The sequence below is a fragment of the Nomascus leucogenys genome, chromosome 9 (assembly GCF_006542625.1).
Source record: "Nomascus leucogenys isolate Asia chromosome 9, Asia_NLE_v1, whole genome shotgun sequence".
Taxonomy (NCBI): Eukaryota; Metazoa; Chordata; class Mammalia; order Primates; family Hylobatidae; genus Nomascus; species Nomascus leucogenys.
The window spans coordinates 22,556,584-22,579,389 of NC_044389.1; the positions used below are offsets into that span (position 1 = coordinate 22,556,584).

At 37.7% G+C, this 22,806-nt stretch overlaps 1 protein-coding gene across 18 annotated transcripts in view; it reads left to right on the top strand.

Annotated features, from left to right (window-relative positions):
• LOC100596180 (ubiquitin carboxyl-terminal hydrolase isozyme L5) overlaps positions 1 to 22,806 on the top strand; it is a 56,752-nt gene that overhangs the window by 10,522 nt on the left and 23,424 nt on the right. For all 18 annotated transcript variants that reach the window (XR_004031690.1, XR_004031689.1, XM_030818727.1 and 15 more), the window contains exon 3: positions 108 to 213. Coding sequence is in view for 13 of the 18 variants with exons in the window: in XM_030818724.1 (XP_030674584.1) it covers positions 108 to 213 (106 nt within the window). In the remaining 5 variants the exon portion in view is untranslated. The remainder of the gene's footprint in view (positions 1 to 107; positions 214 to 22,806) is intronic.

The following is a 22,806-nucleotide window of genomic DNA, read 5'->3' on the forward strand; positions in this document are numbered from 1 at the left end:
TTCATTTGCATTATATTTGTTAGATAACTGACTAAAATTTTATAGATTAACAATGTATTATGAAAGAAGCAGGGTTTGATGTCATTAATTTGTATTTTATTTTGTAGGCCAGTTCATGGGTTAATTTTTCTTTTCAAGTGGCAGCCAGGAGAAGAACCAGCAGGATCTGTGGTTCAGGACTCCCGACTTGACACGATATTTTTTGCTAAGCAGGTATGGTCCTTGGATACCCTGAAAAGTCTCAAGAGCAACCCTTTTTATAAACAAGACTCTAGTTTACTACTGTTTGCTACTAGTGTAGTGGTCCTCAAACTCTTACACTCTTAAAAATTATTGACATCTCCACTTACACTCTTAAAAATTATTGACATCTCCACTTACACTCTTAAAGCTCATTTGACATCTCAAAAGAGCTTTTGTTTCTGGGATTATCAATGTTTTCCATATTAGACATTAAAACTGAAACATTTTAATAATATTTAGGCCAGGCATGGTGGCTTATAACTGTAATCCCAGCACTTTGGGAGGCTGAGGCAGGAGGATCCCTTGAGCCCAGGAATTTGTTTTTTCTTTTTCTGAGATGGAGTCTTGCTCTGTCGCCCAGGCCAGAGTGCAGTGGTGCGAGGCTCATTGCAACCTCCGCCTCCCAGGTTCAAGCAGTTCTCCTGCCTCAGCCTCCCAAGAAGCTAGGATTACAGGCACACACCACCATACCAGGCTATTTTTGTATTTTTAGTAGAGACGGGGTTTCACCATGTTGGCCAGGCTGGTCTCAAACTCCTGACCTCTCAGGTGATCCACCCGCCTTGGCCTCCCAAAGTGCTGGGATTACAGGCATGAGCCACTGTGCCTGGCTGAGCCCAGGAATTTGACACCAGCCTGGGAAACATGAAGAGACCCGTCTCTATAAAACAAAAACAAAAAAATAAATTAGCTGGGCATGGTGGTGGCATGCCTGTGGTCCCAGCTACTTGGGAGGCTGAGGTGGGAGCACTGCATGAGCCCAGAATATGGAGGCTGAGTGAGATATGTTCACACCACTACACTCCAGCCTGGGCAACAGAGCTTGACCCTGTCTCAAAAAAATTAAAAGAAAAAAAGAATTATGAATAGATTTGAAAGTAACAACAATAAACTTGTTACATGTTAACATCGATAACATTTTTTAATGAAAAATAACTATAGTTACCAAAAATTAGCTAGAAGATTGCATTGTTTTACATTTTTGCAAATCTTTTAAATGGCTGCCTTAATAGCACAGCAGGATCCTATCTGCTTCTTCATTCAATCTGTTGCAATGTTTTTGTTTTGTTTTGCTTTTGGTTGAAATCAATAAAAAAAGTTCTGTCTCACCCATATGTGTAGTTGGAAAAGGAGAAATATTATCTTTTTCAGGTAAATATGATATTCTTTGACAGTATGTCAAAGCTTTAAAAGTATTGCTTTCTCAAAGGTTAGTTGTAATGTAAAATTTGTACTTTGTTATGGTAAAATCCTTTGGATTATGTTGCCCTTCAAATGGATCTTTTATTCCTGTATGATTTCGTAACATAGTACATTTACTGATTTATGAATGTCTTGTAAGTGTTGACACATTAGATATGATATTATCGAGAAGTTAAGTTACCCATAGCAAACCTTTTAAGCTCACAGTGGGAGATCTAAGTTTTACAAAATTCTAATTTTTAAATTTTCACTTGAAAATTCAAATTTTATCAACAACAACAAATACTACTAGGTGTTTGTTCACAAAGCCACAGACTGATTTAACTCATTTTTAGGAAAATATCTGCCAGATATCCTTGTCTGGAAAACCACATTTGTCTCTCATTTGTTCTTTCAAGCAAAAATGATGTTCCAAGGAAAAAAGCTAACAATTTAGCTTACAAATCAATTGCTGAAGTACTTTCTTCAAGATAACTAGCATTTATCTTGGTATACAGCAGTAGTTCTTTATTTGTACTTCCTATTTCATTCCACAGAATATTAAACACTTGTACTCCAAGGTCAAAATTTGATAAAAATAAGTTTTACTGCTTTATCAAAGACTTTTTTTTAGTAAAACTTGCTTTTGTTTTGTTTCTTTTTTTAAAACTCTTATGTATGTCAGTGAGATAGTTTAATGTCATTGCCTAGATTCATGCTAAAATACCAGCAGTTTTACACACTGTTGCTTTTATGCCAACAGTGCAGATGGAAAAGAAGAGGAAAAGGCAAAAACTGTCTTAGAATTATAAGGGAAACCATTTTGAGCTCACAAACTCCTTGGAAAGGGTCTTAGGAATTCTTAGAGCTCCATAGATAATACTTTGATTGCATTTGTTTGAAAATTGCACTTATTTCTGAGACCCAAAAACTTCTTAGAATAGTCTGATTAACCTTTAGACAGGTGGAAAATAAAACTGCTTATTCTCATTACTGCCCTTGAGATAAAGCTTTTGCTACTAAGTAACTTGATTTCTTTTTTCTTTTATTTTATTGCTGCTTTCCATTTTCCTCTGACTTTTTTGAATTGAGCATTCTTAGAGAAATTAGAACTTCTTGCTTTTACCTTAAGGAAAATAGGGTTTTTTATAGTGTAGTTAAAAATGTATCATTTTTTTTCGATAGCAGAACTTAACATTACAGAAATATAAATATAGTGATGAACATAAATATCCTTGTAATCCCACACCCATCTCTACTAACCTTTTAACAGTTTGACTCATCCATTTAATCAACAAGTAATCATTGAGCACCTACTTTGCTAGGCATTGTTTTAGATACTACATATATAATAGTTAATAAGAGAGGCATGCTCAACAACTATAATAATAATAATAGTAATAATACAAACAGTAGGCAACATTTACCGCCCTTGTTGTGTGCCAGATATTGTAATTTAGGTATATTATTTAATATTTGCGACAACCCCATGAGGTTATCTTCATTTCACAAATGAAGAAATTGAGGCCTAGAAAAATTATTTGCCTGAGATCACACAGATAATATGTAGTACATCCAGAACTTAAATCCAAGTATAAAACCCAGGTTTGTGACTCCATATGTCATACTTCCTCCCACATTTTCTGTTCATATGCTAACATGTTTTCTTATAATTTTGTTTGCTAAAATTGGATTATTATGCAGAATATTTTGTTTTTTTCACTTAGTAATGAAAGTTTGACTTTGTTTCATTTCAATAGACATAATAAATATTAGTTAACATTTATTGAAGGCTTACTAAGTACTTTTATATATTTAAAATGACTATATTTTAAATTTGTATATACAAAATTATAAATTTATATATAAATTTAATTATATATTCTATAAATATATAAATTATTATATTTAAATATATTTAATATTTAAAATTATTAATCTGATCCCTTACAACAGTTATCTGGTTTTGCAGGCTCCTCCTCATTTTACAGATGTGGAAACCGAGTTCTAGAGAGGATAAGAAAAACTTGGTCGTGTTATGTAGCTAGTCAGTGGCAGAGCTAGGGTGCAAACCCAGGCACTGTGGCTCTGAAGTCTGTACTATTAACCTTATCACAGCACTGCCTCCTTTAGTGTTCTTGGTATAAATATCCTATAATTTAATTAATTAATCTTTTAGTAGTCAACATTTTGAGTTTCTAATTATTTCCCTAATCTAAATAATCTGGTCGGGCATGGTGGCTCATGTTTGTAATCCTGTGATTTTGGAAGGCTGAGGTGGCAGAATCACTTGAGCCCAGGAGTTTGAGACCAGCCTGGGTGATATAGGGCAACCCTGTCTCTAAAAAAAATAAAAAGTTAGCCAGACTTGGTAGCACACGCCTGTAGTCTTAGCTACTCTGGAGGCTGAGGTGGGAGGATTGCTTGAGCCCAGGAGGTTGAGGCTGCAGTAAGCTATGGTCATGCCACTGCACTCCAGCCTGGGCAGCAGAGCAAGACCTGTCTCAAAAACAAAACAAAAAATCCAAATAGTCCATTTATATAATATTTTTGTACTTATGTATCATTATACATATAGTAACTATAATTTTAAATCCACAGTTGTTTGTAAATTTTAAGATCTAGGTAGTAGAGAAAAGCTAGGGGACAGATGAGTTTGAAAGTCTATCAGGTGATTTTTCTCCTTTTTAAAAATGTTTTTATTTTTTCAGTGTATATAAGCATATATGCCATTATAAAAATTTAAGCATTATAAAGTGGATGCTGTAGAAAATTAAAGTGTCTTATAATCTCTGCTTTAGACATAACTACTGAAAACAATTTATATTTTTACAGATTTTTTCCCATGTATGTTTGTGTGTATTTGTGTTAGGTTATTCTTGCATTGCTATAAAGAAATACCTGAGACTGGGTAATTTATAAAGAAAAGGTTTAATTGACCTACAGTTCTGCAGGCTTTATAGGAAGCCAGGTGCTAGCATCTGCTCGGCTTCTTGGGAGACCTCAGGAAGCTGTTACTCATGGTGGTAGGCAAAGCAGGAACAGACATCTTACATGGCTGAGCTGGAGCGAGAGAGAAAGAGAGTGGGGGACACACTTCTAAATGATCAGATTTTGAGCAACAGCTCACTTAACACCAAGGGGATGGCCTAAGCCATTCATAAGGGATCCACCCCCATGATCCAAACACCTCCCACCAGACCCCATCTTCAGCATTGAGGATTACATTTCAACATGAGGTTTGGGCAGGAACAAATTTACAGACTGTATCAGTAAATTAATTAATTGTGTTTCTTCCACACTAAACTGTAAACCTGGGAGTTAGGGATTTTGTTTTTATATTCAGTCCTTGGTACATGGTACGTATCCAATAAATGCAGACCGAACTGTTCATCTCTAAGAATATTACTTTTAAAGTGCTAGAATTTACTAACACTAAGATACTAATGATGTCTGATTTATAGAGACCTAGCTATATTTAAGGTATAAGAAAGTACTCTATAAAGAAAGAAAAAAATGATAGTAGAGTATGAATTTATAATTTCTGGAGTCCCTTGATATTTTTTAGTTCTGTGTTATATTTGTATTATTCCAGTTGTGTTTATGAAAGTGTCAGATTAGTGATTCCCCATATCATTGTTTTGGTACTTTATTTTGCTAACAGTTCGTATTAAACTGACAGGTCAATAATTCACCATTAATATCTGTCAGTCTTTTTAGTATGTGCCTCCTATAAGTCTATGCTAGGAGAGTTATATATTACATCAATATGTAATAGTTGATTTTAGGTTTCAAGGGCTTACAGTAATAATTTCCAATCCAGATGTCTGGAGTATTTTCAGAAATTTGAAAAAATTTAATGAAATCATATTTATTTGATAAGGTTATACAGATTAATTAAATGGCATTTATAATGGGATTACCTCAATATAGAGAGGTAACACTGGCTATTTTGTGCTGATCATATACTCTAATTCAAGGGGGTTATATGTGTGTGCATGTCTGTGTATCATTGGTTAATAAAATATTGAGGAAAGAAATATATCCTAGTAATTGCAATTTGTATATAAGGATCCAGAAATGAAATTTTGGTAACTGTTCTCCCTCCACAAAATATTGTAGTCTTGTTATTTCACTGATGAGAGAGCTGAGGTGTGATTTACTTGCTTAAAATCATGCTGCAGTGGTACTGGATTTGTGTGACTCCATCTGTTCAGTCTTTCAGGAAAGAATGACTGAATACCTACAATCTGCCAGATACTGTGGTGCTTGGAGAATGAAAAAGTGCCATGATTCCTGCCCTCAAATATGCTTAGAGTTTAGTGGAAGCAATTGATATTCATCAATTAAATGTTAAATTACAATGATGATAAGTGCTGAATGGAGTGAAATGAGGACTATATTACGAAGTTTAGGAACTATCCACAAAACTACCCTCACTTTGAACACCAACTGTAGAGTTCGACCAAGACCACCTTCACTTCTGACAGCATTGCAACTTTGTGGTGGGGGATCCCCAGATCATCCTCAGGTTCTATAATTGGTTAGAAGACTCATAGATGTTACTGAAAGCTGCTATACTCATGATTATGGCTTATTACAACAAAAGAATATAGATTAAAATTAGCCAAAGGAAGAGCCACATGGGGTAGAGTTCAGGAAAGTTCCATGTGCAGAGCTTCCAGTTGTCTTCTCCCAGTAGTGTCACAGACAGTGCTCACTATTCTGGCAATGCTGTGTGACAATATGCAGAGTATTGCCATCCAAGGAACTGCATCCGATTCTTGGTGTCCAAAGTTTTTATTGGACCTTGGTCACATAACCTGGTTGGCCACCCATGTGCCTGACCTTAGTCTCCAGCCTCACAGGAGGTTGAGCTGATAATCTTGACCCAGTACCCCCACCCTGAGTCACATTATTAGACTATCAGTGTGGCCCAAAGCCCTCAGGTAAACAAAGACACTCTTAGGCATTCAAGGACTTAGAGCTCATCTCCCAGGAACCAAGGGCAAAGCCCAGACCTCTCTTTGGGCAAGGTTAATTTCTTTACTATATTCATAAAAGTGGGACTTCTTGTCAGAGAGAAAGCCTCTCTGAGTAAGTGACAATTCAGCTGAAATCTAAAGGTTAAGTAGGTATTAACTAGGGGAGAGAGGTTCAAGATCATTCCAGATTAATTACAGCTTTATAGCAAAAGTGAGTAAGACTAGTAAAAGGTACAGGAAGAAGACCAGTGTAGCTGAACTGTGCAGAGCAAAGGGGAGATGTCGTGAGATATGAAGCAGAACAGGAAATACGTTAGCCAGGATTAGATACAGTTAGGCATAGGCATAAAACAAAAATAGTTTATAAGAAATAGTTGTTTTTTTTTTTTAATACTCAAGAGCTGTCAAGGCTCCAGGCTCTTTTGTTTTGCTCCTTTGTGTATGTTTTCTATTCCAAAGGTTATTTCACAGTCCAAGATGATTTCTGGAGCTTCAGCCATTCTTTCTCAATTCCGCATTCAGACAGGAGGAAGGCAGTGAAACCCCATCTCTACTAAAAATACAAAAAATTAGCCGGGCGTGGTGGCGGGCGCCTATAGTCCCAACAGGAGGCTGAGGCAGGAGAATGGCATGAACCTGGGAGGCAGAGCTTGCAGTGAGCGGAGATGGCGCCACTGCACTCCAGCCTGGGCGACAGAGCGAGACTCTGTCTCAAAAAAAAAAAGAAAAAAAAAAACAGACAGGAGGAAGGGGAAAGTACACCCCTTTCCCTCTTTCCCTTTTATAGAATTTGCCCGTGTCACATGCATACTTGTCTCTGGCCAAAACTCAGTCATTTGAGTTAGCAGTAGAGGACACTAAGAAAGTTGTCTTCATTCCAGGTGGTCATGAGCCTAGATAAAATTTATGTACTCTAGACAGGGCATTTTAGGCTGTGATTGAGACTTTTGTCTGTATCTTTAGAGTAATAGAAAGTTACTGAAGTGTTTTAAGAAGAGTGTCATGAACAGATTTTCATTTATTATTTTTTTATAATGTCTTTTTATTATCTTTTTAATATTTCTTTTTTTATTTTTTAATTTTTTTTATTATTGTACTTTAAGTTTTAGGGTACATGTGCACAATGTGCAGGTTTGTTACATATGTATCCATGTGCCATGTTGGTGTGCTGTACCCATTAACTCGTCATTTAGCATTAGGTGTATCTCCTAATGCTATCCCTTCCCCCTCCCTCCCCACAACAGTCCCCGGAGTGTGATATTCCCCTTCCTGTGTCCATGTGTTCTCATTGTTCAATTCCCACCTATGAGTGAGAACATGTGGTGTTAGGTTTTTTGTCCTTGCGATAGTTTACTGAGAATGATGATTTCCAGTTTCATCCATGTCCCTACAAAGGACATGAACTCATCATTTTTTATGGCTGCATAGTATTCCATGGTGTATATGTGCCACATTTCCTTTTTCCAGTCTATCATTGACAGGCATTTGGGTTGGTTCCAAGTCTTTGCTATTGTGAATAGTGCTGCAATAAACATACGTGTGCATGTGTCTTTATAGCAGCATGATTTATAGTCCTTTGGGTATATACCCAGTAATGGGATGGCTGGGTCAAATGGTATTTCTAGTTCTAGATCCCTGAGGAATCACTGCACCGACTTCCACAATGGTTGAACTAGTTTACAGTCCCACCAACAGTGTAAAAGTGTTCCTATTTCTCCACATCCTCTCCAGCACCTGTTGTTTCCTGACTTTTTAATGATGGCCATTCTAACTGGTGTGAGATGGTATCTCATTGTGGTTTTGATTTGCATTTTTCTGATGGCCAGTGATGATGAGCATTTTTTCATGTGTTTTTTGGCTGCATAAATGTCTTCTTTTGAGAAGTGTCTGTTCATGTCCTTTGCCCACTTTTTGATGGGGTTGTTTGTTTTTTTCTTGTAAATTTGTTTGAGTTCCTTGTAGATTCTGGATATTAACCCTTTGTCAGATGAGTAGGTTGCAAAAATTTTCTCCCATTCTGTAGGTTGCCTGTTCACTCTGATGATAGTTTCTTTTGCTGTGCAGAAGCTCTTTAGTTTAATTAGATCCCATTTGTCAATTTTGGCTTTTGTTGCCATTGCTTTTGGTGTTTTAGACATGAAGTCTTTGCCCATGCCTATGTCCTGAATGGTAATGCCTAGGTTTTCTTCTAGAGTTTTTATGGTTTTAGTTCTAACATGTAAGTCTTTAATCCATCTTGAATTAATTTTTGTATAAGGTATAAGGAAGGGATCCAGTTTCAGCTTTCTACATGTGGCTAGCCAGTTTTCCCAGCACCATTTATTAAATAGGGAATCCTTTCCCTATTGCTTGTTTTTGTCAGGTTTGTCAAAGATCAGATAGTTGTAGATATGCAGCATTATTTCTGAGGGCTCTGTTCTATTCCATTGATCTATATCTCTGTTTTGGTACCAGTACCATGCTGTTTTGGTTACTGTAGCCTTGTAGCATAGTTTGAAGTCAGGTAGCGTGATGCCTCCAGCTTTGTTCTTTTGGGTTAGGATTGACTTGGCGATGCGGGCTCTTTTTTGGTTGCATATGAACTTCAAAGTAGTTTTTTCCAATTCTGTGCAGAAAGTCATTGGTAGCTTGATGGGGATGGCATTGAATCTATAAATTACCTTGGGCAGTATGGCCATTTTCACGTCATTGATTCTTCCAACCCATGAGCATGGAATGTTCTTCCATTTGTTTGTATCCTCTTTTATTTCATTGAGCAGTGGTTTGTAGTTCTCCTTGAAGAGGTCCTTCACATCCCTTGTAAGTTGGACCCCTAGGTATTTTCTTCTCTTTGAAGCAATTGTGAATGTAAGTTCACTCATGATTTGGCTCTCTGTCTGTTATTGGTGTATAAGAATGCTTGTGATTTTTGTACATTGATTTTGTATCCTGAGACTTTGCTGAATTTAGAAGAGGCCATTTTGGCTCCAGTGTTGGGAATGCATTTGAGAAGTAGTGTAGGACATGAGTAGATGTAAGTTAGGAGGCTTTTGCAGAAGTCCATGTGATAGTAAACAAAAAACTGGAAGTAAAGAGACATGTGAATAGATTTGAATAATATTTAGAGATAAAGTATTAGCACCTTTAATGTGTAATAGATTAGATGTGAGGATGGAGGAGGAAGACATTATGATGATGGCTGTTTTTCTTTTTTCCTAAAAAGTTGCTCTTAAGGTACCCAGAATGGGATTATAAGAATCCTTGGTTAGTAACACATATATATGATTGGTTTACTCATGGTCTCCTTTTATTTATTTGATTATTTTAAGAAACAAGTGCCTAAGAACCTACTGCCAAAATAAACTTTGTCTATGTTATTTCCTTCTGTCCCACCCATCGTTCAATGTACTTCTCGTTTTCCCTTTCTCCATCCAGTGTAACCCTTATGTTGCGTTCTGTTTATCATTTTCTTTTTATGTATTTTTTGTAATCCTGAAAAAGGTGTTTGTAAATAAAATTTTAACTTGATAAAAAGTATCGTGCTCTATATACATTTTGGGAGTGGTTTTTTTTCTATTTTTGGAGATAGGATCTCGCTCTGTCACCTAGGCTGGAGTGCAATGGCATGATCACGGCTCATTGTAGCCTCAACCTCCTGCCTCAGCCTCCTGAGTAGCTGGGACTACAGATGCACACCACCACGCCCTGCTAATTTTTTATATTTTTTGTAGAGACAGAATCTCATTATGTTACTCAGACTGGTCTCTAACTCCTAGACTCAAATGATTCTCCCACCTTTGCCCTCACAAAGTGCTGGGATTACAGATGTGAACCATTATGCCTAGCCTACTTTTTTCACTTAATATTCTATTGTTAAGATTCATCCATAAGTTTATTATGATAGTTCATTTATTTTGCATGCTATATGATACCAGCTGCACTAACATGCTACAGTTTACTTACTCTTCTGTAGTTTGTTCTTTGGGTTTTCAATTTGAGTTACTGTGAATTGTGTTGCTGTAAACATTATTTATACATGTGCAGGTTTCTCCTGGTATATACCTAGAAGTAGAATGAGTATTTCATCTAATATGTAAATGTGCAACTTTTGGAGGAAATATCCAAACGTTTTCTGAAGTAGCTGTTTAAATTTGCACTTCCACTAGCAATGTGTAGGAGTTGTTACAAAGCCACATATTATATAACACGTGGCATTGCTAGGCTTTTAAATTTTTGTCAGCTAATTGGTTCCAAAATGCTACTTCATTTTTGTCTTGGCTTATGTCTCCCTGATCACTAATCATGTTGAAACGCTCTTCATGTGCTTAGTGGCCATATGTATTTCCTCTGTGAAATTCTTGTTTATATTATTTTTCAATGGGGTTAATTGTGCTTTTTTTAAAAAAAATTATTGATACATAGTAGATGTACATATTTTGGGGATATGTGTGATAATTTAATACATTCATATAACTTATAAAGATCAAATTAGTGTAATTGGGATATCAGTCACCTTAAATATTTGTCTTTATGCTAGAAACATTCAAATTATCCTCTTATAGCTATTTTGAAATATAGATTATTGTAAACAATAGGCACCCTACTGATTCGTCAAACACTAGGTCTTCTTTCTTCTATTAAACTGTATATTTGCGCCCATTAATCAAACTCCCTTCATCCCCTTCACCCCCGTCACCACCCCACCCTTCCCAGCCTCTGGCAACCATCAGTCTACTTTCTAACCTGAAGATTTGCTGTTTTAGCTTTCACATGTGAGTGAGAACATGAGATATTTGTCTTTCTGTGCTTGGCTTATTTCATTTAACATAATGACCTCCATTTCCATATTGCTCCAAATAACAGGATTTCATCCTTTTTTATGGCTGAATAATCTCACATTGTATATATATACTACATTTTCTTTATCCATTCATCCATTGATGGACACTTAAGTTGATTATATATTTTGGCTATTATTAATAGTGCCATAATAAAAACAAGGAGTGCAGATATCTCTTTGATATATTTATTTCCCTTCTTTTGGATCTGTATACCCAATAGTGGATTGCTGGATTATACAGTAGTTCATTTTTTAGTTTTGCATAACCTCCATACAGTTTTCCATAGTAGCTATACTAATTTACATTTCTGCCAGTAGTGTTTATGAGGGTTCCCCTTTCTCCACATCCTCACCACTTATCTGTCATTCCCTTTTTGTTAAAAGCCATTTTAACTTGGGTGAGATGATAACATTGTGGTTTTGATTTGCATTGCTCTGATGATTAATGATGTTGAGTATTTTTTTATGTACCTGTTGGCCATTTGTATGTCTTTTGAGAAATGTCTATTCAGATCTTCTGTCCATTTTTAAATCTGATTTTTTTATCTTTTCCTGTTGAGTTGCTTGAGCTTCTTATATATCCTGGTTGTTAATCCCTTATAAGATGGGTAGTTTGCAAATATTTTCTCCCATTCTGTGGGTTGTCTCTTTACTTTGTTGATTGGTTCCTTTGTTATACAGAAGCTTCTTTGATGTAATCCTATTCATTTATTTTTGCTTTTGTTGTCTGTGCTTTTTGAGGTCTTACTAAAAAATTTTTGCCCCAACCAATGTCCTGGAGATTTTCCCCAATGTTTTTCTTATAGTAGCTTCATAGTTTCAAGTCTTATATTTAAGTGTTTAATCCATTTTGATTTGATTTTTGTGTACAGTGGGATACTGGGATCTAGTTTCTTTATTCTGCAATGGTTATCCAGTTTTCCCAGAACCATTTATTGGAGAGACTACCCTTTCTCTATTGTATATTCTTGGCACCTTTGTTGAAAATGATTTATCTGTAAATGCATGGAGTTATATCTGGATTCTCTATTCTGTTCCATTGGTCTATGTGTCTGTATTTATGCTAGAATCCTGTTGATTTGGTTATTATAGCTTTGTAGTCTATTTTGAAGTCAGATAATGTGATTCTTCCAGTTTTGTTCTTTTTGCTCAGGATTGCTTTGGCCATCTCGAGTCTTTTGTGTTCCATATAAATCTGGGGATTGCTTTTTCTGTTTGTGTGAAGAATGCCGCTGGTATTTTGATAGGGAGTGCATTGACTCTGTCCGTTGCTTTCAGTAGAATTGTCATTTTAACAATATTAATTCTTCCAGTTCATGAGCATGGAATATTCAGTTTTTGGTGAACTCTTCATCAGTGCTTTATACTTGTCCTTGTATAGATCTTGTACTTCTTTGGTTAAATTGATTCTTAGGTATTTTAGATTCTTTTTTTTTTTTTTTTTTAGAGACATAGTCTCACTTAGTCACCCAGGCTGGAGTGTAGTGGCACAATCTTGGCTCAACTTCGCCTCGCCTCCCAGGTTCAAGCTATTCTTGTGCCTCAGCCTCCTGAGTAGCTGGAATTACAGGCATGTGCCACCATGCCAGGCTAATTTTTGTATTTTTAGTAGAGACAGGATTTTGCCATGTTGGCCAGGTTGGTCGCAAACTCCTGGCCTCAAGTGATCTGCCCGCCTTGGGCTCCCAAAGTACTGGGATTACAGGCTTGAGCCACTGCACCTGGCCTATTTTATATTCTTTGTAGCTCTTTTAAATAGGATTTTTTTCTTAATTTCTTTTTCAGATTCACTGTTGGCATATATAATAGCAGCTGATTTTTGTATGCTGATTTTATATTCTTCAACTTTTTTGTTTTTGAGACAGGGTCTTTCTCTGTCTGGAGTGAAGTAGCACAATCATAGCTCACTATAACCTTGCGCTTCTGGGCTCAAGCAATCCTCCTGCCTCAGCCTCCTGAGTAGCTAAGACTACAAGTGTGCGCTAGTACATGTGGCTAATTTTTAGAATTTTCTGTAGAGACAGGGTCTCATTATGTTGCCCAGCTGGTCTTAAACTCCTGGGCTCAAGCATTCCTTCTGCCTCAGCCTCCCAAAGTGCTGGGATTACAGGTGTGAGCTACTGTGCTTGGTTATATCCTGCAACTTTACTGAACTCGTTTATCAGTTCCAAGAGTTTTTTGGTGGTCTTTAGGTTTTTCTAAGATTATGTCAGCTATGAACAGTGCTAATTTTACTTCTTCCTTTCCAGTTTGGATGCCCTTTATTTCCTTCTCTTGCCTGGTTGCTCTAGGCAGAACTTGCAGTATTATGTTGAATAAAATGGTAAAAATGATCATCCTTGTCTTGTTCCTGATCTTAGAGAAAAGATTTTCTTTTTTTTTGAGATGAAGTCTCACTCTGTTGCCCAGGCTGGAGTGCAGTGGCGCAATCTCGGCTCACTGCAAGCTCCGCCTCCCCAGTTCACACCATTCTCCTGCCTCAGCCTCACGAGTAGCTGGGACTACAGGCGTCCGCCACCATGCCCAGCTAATTTTTTGTATTTTTAGTGAAGACGGGGTTTCATTGTGTTAGCCAGGATGGTCTTGATCTCCTGACCTTGTGATCTGCCCGCCTCGGCCTCCCAAAGTGCTGGGATTACAGGCATGAGCCATGGTGCCTGGCCTAAAACTTTCATTTTTTTTTTAATTCGGTATGATATTAGCTGTGGGTCTGTTTTATATGGCTTTTATTGTGTTGAGGTATGTACCTTCTATACCCAGTGTATTGAGGGTTTTTGTCATAAAGGGATGTTAAATTTTATCGAATGCTTTTTCAGCATCTGTTGAAATAATCAGATAGTTTTTTTCTTGGTATCACATTTATTGATTAGCATATATTGAACCATCTTGCATCCCTGGATGACTCTTACTTAATCATGGTAAATGACCTTTTTTTTTTTTTTTTTAAATACTTTAAGTTCTAGGGTACATGTGCACAACGTGCAGGTTTGGTTTGTTACATATGTATACATGTGCCATGTTGGTGTGCTGCACCCATTAGGTAAATGATCTTTTTAATATGGTATTACTTAATTTGGTTTGTTACTATTGAATTTGGTTTGTTACTATTTGGTTGAAGATTTTTGCATCTATTATCATCAGTGATACTGGTCTGTAGTTGTTTTGTTGTGTCCTTGCTGGGTTTTGTTATCAGAATAATGCTGATTTTGTAGAATGAGTTGGAAAGCATTCCTTCTTCTTCAATTTTTTTGAAGAGTTTGAGTAAAATTAGCATTCATTCTTCTTTAAATGTTGGGTAGAATTTAGTAATGATGTTGTCACATCCTGGGCTTTGCTTTACTTTTAATTATGGCTCTGATCTCATTACTTGTTATTAGATTGTTTAGATTTTTTTATCCCTTCCTGGTTTGGTCTTGGTAGGTTGTATGTATCTAGGAATTTGTCCATTTTTAGATTTTCCAATTTTTTTGTATATAGCTGTTCATAATAGTTTCTTTTTTTTTTTTTTTTTATTATTATACTTTAGGGTTTTAGGGTACACGTGCACAATGTGCAGGTTTGTTACATATGTATCCATGTGCCATGTTGATTTCCTGCACCCATTAACTCGTCATTTAGCATTAGGTGTATCTCCTAATGCTGTCCCTCCCCCCTCCCCCCACCCCACAACAGTCCCCGGAGTGTGATGATCCCCTTCCTGTGTCCATGAGTTCTCATTGTTCAATTCCCACCTATGAGTGAGAACATGCGGTGTTTGGTTTTTTGTCCTTGCGATAGTTTACTGAGAATGATGTTTTCCAGTTTCATCCATGTCCCTACAAAGGACACGAACTCATCATTTTTTATGGCTGCATAGTATTCCATGGTGTATATGTGCCACATTTTCTTAATCCAGTCTATCGTTGTTGGACATTTGGGTTGGTTCCAAGTCTTTGCTATTGTGAATAGTGCCGCAATAAACATACGTGTGCATGTGTCTTTATAGCAGCATGATTTATAGTCCTTTGGGTATATACCCAGTAATGGGATGGCTGGGTCAAATGGTATTTCTAGTTTGAGATCCCTGAGGAATCGCCACACTGACTTCCACAATGGTTGAACTAGTTTACAGTCCCATCAACAGTGTAAAAGTGTTCCTATTTCTCCACATCCTCTCCAGCACCTGTTGTTTCCTGATTTTTTAATGATGGCCATTCTAACTGGTGTGAGATGGTATCTCACTGTGGTTTTGATTTGCATTTCTCTGATGGCCAGTGATGATGAGCATTTCTTCATGTGTTTTTTGGCTGCATAAATGTCTTCTTTTGAGAAGTGTCTGTTCATGTCCTCTGCCCACTTTTTGATGGGGTTGTTTGTTTTTTTCTTGTAAATTTGTTTGAGTTCATTATAGATTCTGGATATTAGCCCTTTGTCAGATGAGTAGGTTGCAAAAATGTTCTCCCATTCTGTAGGTTGCCTGTTCACTCTGATGGTAGTTTCTTTTGCTGTGCAGAAGCTCTTTAGTTTAATGAGATCCCATTTGTTGATTTTGGTTTTTGTTGCCATTGCTTTTGGTGTTTTAGACATGAAGTCCTTGCCCATGCCTATGTCCTGAATGGTATTGCCTAGGTTTTCTTGTAGGATTTTAATGGTTTTAGGTCTAACATATAAGTCTTTAATCCATCTTGAATTAATTTTTGTATAAGGTGTAAGGAAGGGATCCAGTTTCAGCTTTCTACATATGGCTAGCCAGTTTTCCCAGCACCATTTATTAAATAGGGAATCCTTTCCCTATTGCTTGTTTTTGTCAGGTTTGTCAAAGATCAGATAGTTGTAGCTATGCGGCATCATTTCTGAGGGCTCTGTTCTGTTCCATTGATCTATGTCTCTGTTGTGGTACCAGTACCATGCTGTTTTGGTTACTGTAGCCTTGTAGTATAGTTTAAAGTCAGGTAGCGTGATGCCTCCAGCTTTGTTCTTTTGGCTTAGGATTGACTTGGCGATGCGGGCTCTTTTTTGGTTCCATATGAACTTTAAAGTAGTTTTTTCCAATTCTGTGAAGAAAGTCATTGGTAGCTTGATGGGGATGGCATTGAATCTATAAATTACCTTGGGCAGTATGGCCATTTTCATGATATTGATTCTTCCAACCCATGAGCATGGAATGTTCTTCCATTTGTTTGTATCCTCTTTTATTTCATTGAGCAGTGGTTTGTAGTTCTCCTTGAAGAGGTCCTTCACATCCCTTGTAAGTTGGATTCCTAGGTATTTTATTCTCTTTGAAGCAATTGTGAATGGGAGTTCACTCATGATTTGGCTCTCTGTTTGTCTGTGATTGGTGTACAAGAATGCTTGTGATTTTTGTACATTAATTTTGTATCCTGAGACTTTGCTGAAGTTGCTAATCAGCTTAAGGAGATTTTGGGCTGAGACAATGGGGTTTTCTAGATATACAATCATGTCATCTGCAAACAGGGACAATTTGACTTCCTCTTTTCCTAATTGAATACCCTTTATTTCCTTCTCCTGCCTGATTGCTCTGGCCAGAACTTCCAGCACTATGTTGAATAGGAGCGGTGAGAGAGGGCATCCCTGTCTTGTGCCAGTTTTCAGAGGGAATGCTTCCAGTTTTTGCCCATTCAGTATGATATTGGCTGTGGGTTTGTCATAGATAGCTCTTATTATTTTGAGATACGTCCCATCAATACCTAATTTATTGAGAGTTTTTAGCATGAAGGGTTGTTGAATTTTGTCAAAGGCCTTTTCTGCATCTATTGAGATAATCATGTGGTTTTTGTCTTTGGTTCTGTTTATATGCTGGATTACATTTATTGATTTGCGTATGTTGAACCAGCCTTGCATCCCAGGGATGAAGCCCACTTGATCATGGTGGATAAGCTTTTTGATGTGCTGCTGGATTCGGTTTGCCAGTATTTTATTGAGGATTTTTGCATCAATGTTCATCAAGGATATTGGTCTGAAATTCTCTTTTTTGGTTAAGTCTCTGCCAGGTTTTGGTATCAGGACGATGCTGGCTTCGTAAAATGTGTTAGGGAGGATTCCCTCTTTTTCTATCGATTGGAATAGTTTCAGAAGGAATGGTACCAGTTCCTCCTTGTACCTCTGGTAGAATTCAGCTGTGAATCCATCAGGTCCTGGACTCTTTTTGGTTGGTAAGCTATTGATTATTGCCACAATTTCAGAACCTGTTATTGGTCTATTCAGAGATTCAACTTCTTCCTGGTTTAGTCTTGGGAGGGTGTATTTGTCGAGGAATTTATCCATTTCTTCTAGATTTTCTAGTTTATTTGCATAGAGGTGTTTGTAGTATTCTCTGATGGTAGATTGTATTTCTGTGGGATCGGTGGTGATATCCCCTTTTTCGTTTTTTATTGCATCTATTTGATTCTTCTCTCTTTTCTTCTTTATTAGTCTTGCTAGTGGTCCATCAATTTTGTTGGTCCTTTCAAAAAACCAGCTCCTGGATTCATTAATTTTTTGAAGGGTTTTTTGTGTCTCTATTTCCTTCAGTTCTGCTCTGATTTTAGTTATTTCTAGCCTTCTGCTAGCTTTTGAATGTGTTTGCTCTTGCTTTTCTAGTTCTTTTAATTGTGATGTTAGGGTGTCAATTTTGGATCTTTCCTGCTTTCTCTTGTGGGCATTTAGTGCTATAAATTTCCCTCTACACACTGCTTTGAACGTGTCCCAGAGATTCTGGTATGTTGTGTCTTTGTTCTCGTTGGTTTCAAAGAACATCTGTATTTCTGCCTTCATTTCATTATGTACCCAGTAGTCATTCAGGAGCAGGTTGTTCAGTTTCCATGTAGTTGAGCGGTTTTGAGTGAGTTTCTTAATCCTGAGTTCTAGTTTGATTGCACTGTGGTCTGAGAGACAGTTTGTTATAATTTCTGTTCTTTTACATTTGCTGAGGAGAGCTTTACTTCCAACTATGTGGTCAATTTTGGAATAGGTGTGGTGTGGTGCTGAAAAGTATATTCTGTTGACTTGGGGTGGAGAGTTCTGTAGATGTCTATTAGGTCCACTTTATGTAGAGCTGAGTTCAATTCCTGAATATCCTTGTTAACTTTCTGTCTCGTTGATCTGTCTAATGCTGACAGTGGGGTGTTAAAATCTCCCATTATTATTGTGTGGGAGTTTAAGTCCCTTTGTAGGTCACTGAGGACTTGCTTTATGAATCTGGGTGCTCCTGTGTTGGGTGCATATATATTTAGGATAGTTAGCTCTTCTTGTTGAATTGATCCCTTTACCATTATGTAATGGCCTTCTTTGTCTCTTTTGATCTTTGTTGGTTTAAAGTCTATTTTATCAGAGACTAGGATTGCAACCCCTGCCTCTTTTTGATTTCCAGTTGCTTGATAGATCTTCCTCCATCCCTTTATTTTGAGTCTATGTGTGTCTCTGCACGTGAGATGGGTTTCCTGAATACAGCACACTGATGGGTCCTGACTCCTTATCCAGTTTGCCAGTCTGTGTCTTTTAATTGGAGCATTTAGCCCATTTACATTTAACGTTAATATTGTTATGTGTGAATCTGATCCTGTCATTATGATGTTAGTTGGTTATTTTGCTCGTTAGTTGCTATAGTTTCTTCCTAGCCTCGATGGTCTTTACAGCCTGGCATGTTTTTGCAGTGGCTGGTGCCGGTTGTTCCTTTCCATGTTTAGTGCTTCCTTCAGGAGCTCTTTTAGGGCAGGCCTGGTGGTGACAAAATCACTCAGCGTTTGCTTATCTGTAAAGTATTTTATTTCTCCTTCACTTATGAAGCTTAGTTTGGCGGGATAGGAAATTCTGGGTTGAAAATTCTTTTCTTTAAGAATGTTGAATATCGGCCCCCACTCTCTTCTGGCTTGTAGAGTTTCTGCCGAGAGATCAGCTGTTAGTCTGATGGGCTTCCCTTTGTGGGTAACCCGACCTTTCTCTCTGGCTGCCCTTAACATTTTTTCCTTCATTTCAACTTTGGTGAATCTGACAATTATGTGTCTTGGAGTTGCCCTTCTCGAGGAGTATCTTTGTGGCGTTCTCTGTATTTCCTGAATCTGAATGCTGGCCTGCCTTGCTAGATTGGGGAAGTTCTCCTGGATAATATCTTGCAGAGTGTTTTCCAACTTGGTTCCATTCTCCCCATCATTTTCAGGTACACCAATCAGACGTAGGTTTGGTCTTTTCACATAGTCCCAAATTTCTTGGAGGCTTTGTTCATTTCTTTTTATTCTTTTTTCTCTAGACTTCCCTTCTCTCTTCATTTCATTCATTTCATCTTCCATCAGCGATACCCTTTTTTCCAGTTGATCGCATCTGGTACTGAGGCTTCTGCAATCTTCACGTAGTTCTCGAAACTTGGCTTTCAGCTCCATCAGCTCCTTTAAGCCCTTCTCTCCATTGGTTATTCTAGTTATCCATTCTTCTAATTTTTTTTCAAAGTTTTTAACTTCTTTGCTATTGTTTTGAATTTCCTCTCGTAGCTCAGAGTAGTTTGATCGTCTGAAGCCTTCTTCTCTCAACTCATCAAAGTCATCCTCCATCCAGCTTTGTTCCGTTGCTGGTGAGGAACTGCGTTCCTTTGGAGGAGGAGAGGTGCTCTGTTTTTTAGAGTTTCCAGTTTTTGTGCTCTGTTTTTTCCCCATCTTTGTGGTTTTATCTACTTTTTGTTTTTGATGATGGTGGTGTACAGATGGGTTTTTGGTGTGGATGTCCTTTCTGTTTGTTAGTTTTCCTTCTACCAGACAGGCCCCTCAGCTGCAGGTCTGTTGGAGTTTACTAGAGGTCCCCTCCAGACCCTGTTTGGCTGGGTGTCAGCAGCGGTGGCTGCAGAACAGCGGATTTTCGTGAGACCACAAATTCAGCTGTCTGATAGTTCCTCTGAAAGTTTTGTCTCAGAGGAGTACCCGGTTGAATGAGGTGTCAGTCTGTCCCTACTGGGGGGGTGCCTCCCAGTTAGGCTGCTCAGGGGTGAGGGACCCACTTTAGGAGGCAGTCTGTCTGTTCTCAGATCTCCAGCTGCGTGCTGGGAGAACCACTACTCTCTTCAAAGCTGTCAGTCAGACAGGGACATTTAAGTCTGTGAAGGTTCTTGCTGAGTTTTTGTTTGTCTGTGCCCTGCCCCCAGAGGTGGAGCCTACAGAGGCAGGCAGGCCTCCTTGAGCTGTGGTGGGCTCCACCCAGTTCGAGCTTCCTGGCTGCTTTGTTTACCTAAGCAAGCCTGGGCAATGGCGGGCGCCCCTCCCCCAGCCTCGCTGCCGCCTTGCAGCTTGATCTCAGACTGCTGTGCTAGCAATCAGCGAGACTCCATGGGCATAGGACCCTCCGAGCCAGGTGCGGGACACAATCTCCTAGTGTGCCGTTTTCCAGGCCCGTTGGAAAAGCGCAGTATTAGGATGGGACTGACCCGATATTCCAGGTGCCGTCTGTTTCCCCTTTCTTTGACTAGGAAAGGGAACTCCCTGACCCCTTGTGCTTCCCGAGTGAGGCAATGCCTCGCCCTGCTTCGGCTCGTGCACAGTGCGCTTCACTGACTGTCCTGCACCCACTGTTAGGCACTCCCTAGTGAGATGAAACCGGTACCTCAAGCAGAAATGCAGAAATCACCCATCTTCTGTGTCGCTGGGGCTGGGAGCTGGAGACCGGAGCTGTTCCTATTCGGCCATCTTGGCTCCACCCTCTAGCTGTTCATAATAGTTTCTAATGATTCTTTGTATTACTGTGATTTCAGATGTTATGTGTCCTTTTTTGTTTCTGATTTTATTTATTTGGATCGTCTTTCTTTTTTCTTAGCCTGAGTAAAGGTTTGTCAATTTTGTTTACCTTTCCTGAAAATTTTTCATTTCCTTGATCTTAATATTGTCTTTTTAAGTCTCAATTTCATTGATTTCTGCTCTGATCTTTATTATTTCTTTCCTTCTAATAATTTTGGGTTTGGTTTGTTCCTGCTTTTCTAGTTCCTTGGGGTATATAATTAGGTGGTTTATTTGGAGTCTTTCTGCTTTTTTGATATTTTCACTACGAATTTCCCTCTTAGTATGCTTTTGCCATATCTCATAGATTTTGGTATGCTGTATTTCCATTTTTATTTGTTTCAGTGCATTTTTAAAATTTTTTCTTATTTTCTTTATTGGCCTGTTCATCATTCAGTAGCATGTTGTTTAATCTCTATGTGTTTGTGTAGTTTCCAAGGTTTATATTATTGATTTCTCGTTTTATTCCATTGTGGTCTGAAAAGAAATTTGGTATTTTTTTTACTATAAATCATACTATTCAGTGATTTATTGAGACTTGTTTTGTGGACTAACATGGTCTATCCTGGATGTATGCTGGATATCCATATGCTGATGAAAATAGTGAAAATAATGTGTGTTTTGCAGCAGTTGGTTGAAATGTTCTGTAAATGTCAGTTAGGTTTATTTGGTTTAGTCTGTGGTTAAATTCTGATGTTTCTTTGTTGGTTTTCTGTCTGCATGATCTGTCAGAGAGAGTAGATAGTAGTATTTGCTTTAGATCTATAAACACTTGCATTATATTTATACACTTGGGAACTCAGGTGTTAGATGTATACATATTTATAATTGTTATATTCTCTTGCTAGATTGACCCCTTTATCATTATGTAGTGACCTTCTCTGTCTGTTTTTATAGTCTTTGCTTTGTAGTCTATTTTATCTGATATAAGGATAGTACTCCTGTTCTTTTGGTTTCCAATTGCACAGAATATCTTCTTCCACCCTTTCCCTTTTGGTCTATATATCTTTATAGGTGAAGTGGGTTATTTGTACGTACCATATTATGGGGTTTTATATCTTTATGAACTCAGAGACTCTATGCCTTTTAATTGAAGAATTGAGCCCATTTACATTCGGTGTTATTATTGATAAGTGAGGACTTATTACTGCCATTTTGTTGCTTGTTTTCTGGTTGTTTTGTAATTGGTCTCTTCCTTTCTTACAGTCTTCCTTTGTTGTTAGGAAATTTTCTCAGGTGGTATGTTTTAATTTGTTGTTTTTTATTTTTAGTGAATCTATTACAGGTTTTTGCATTGCGGTTACGATGAAGCTTACAAAACATATACATATGACATGTTATTATAAAGAGATAACAACTTAGATTATAAAGAAAAGAATGGAAGCAAAGAAAAAAACTCTACATTTTAACTTTTTACCCCCTGTATTTTGACTTTGTGTTTTGTCAGTATATGTATTTCTTATATTGTCTGTTTCAACAGGTTGCTATTGGTATTACTGTTTGGGGTAGATTTGTCTTTTGGGCCTTATACCAGAGTTATGAGCAGACTGCATACCATAGTGACAATATTATTCTAGGTTTCTTTGTGTATTTACTTTTACCAGTGGATTTTAGACCTTAAAATGTTTTGTTTTTGCGCATTAGTGTTTTTTTCTGTTCAGATTGAAGAACTGCCCTTAGCATTTCTTGTAAGACAAGTCTCATGGTGGCCACTTCTCTCAGCTTTTGTATGGGAAAGACTTTACTTCTCCTTCATATTTGAAGGATAGCTTTGCTGGAGACAGTATTCTTGGATGGCCTTTTTTTTTTTCTTCTTTTAGAATTTGAAAATTTCATCCCACTCCCT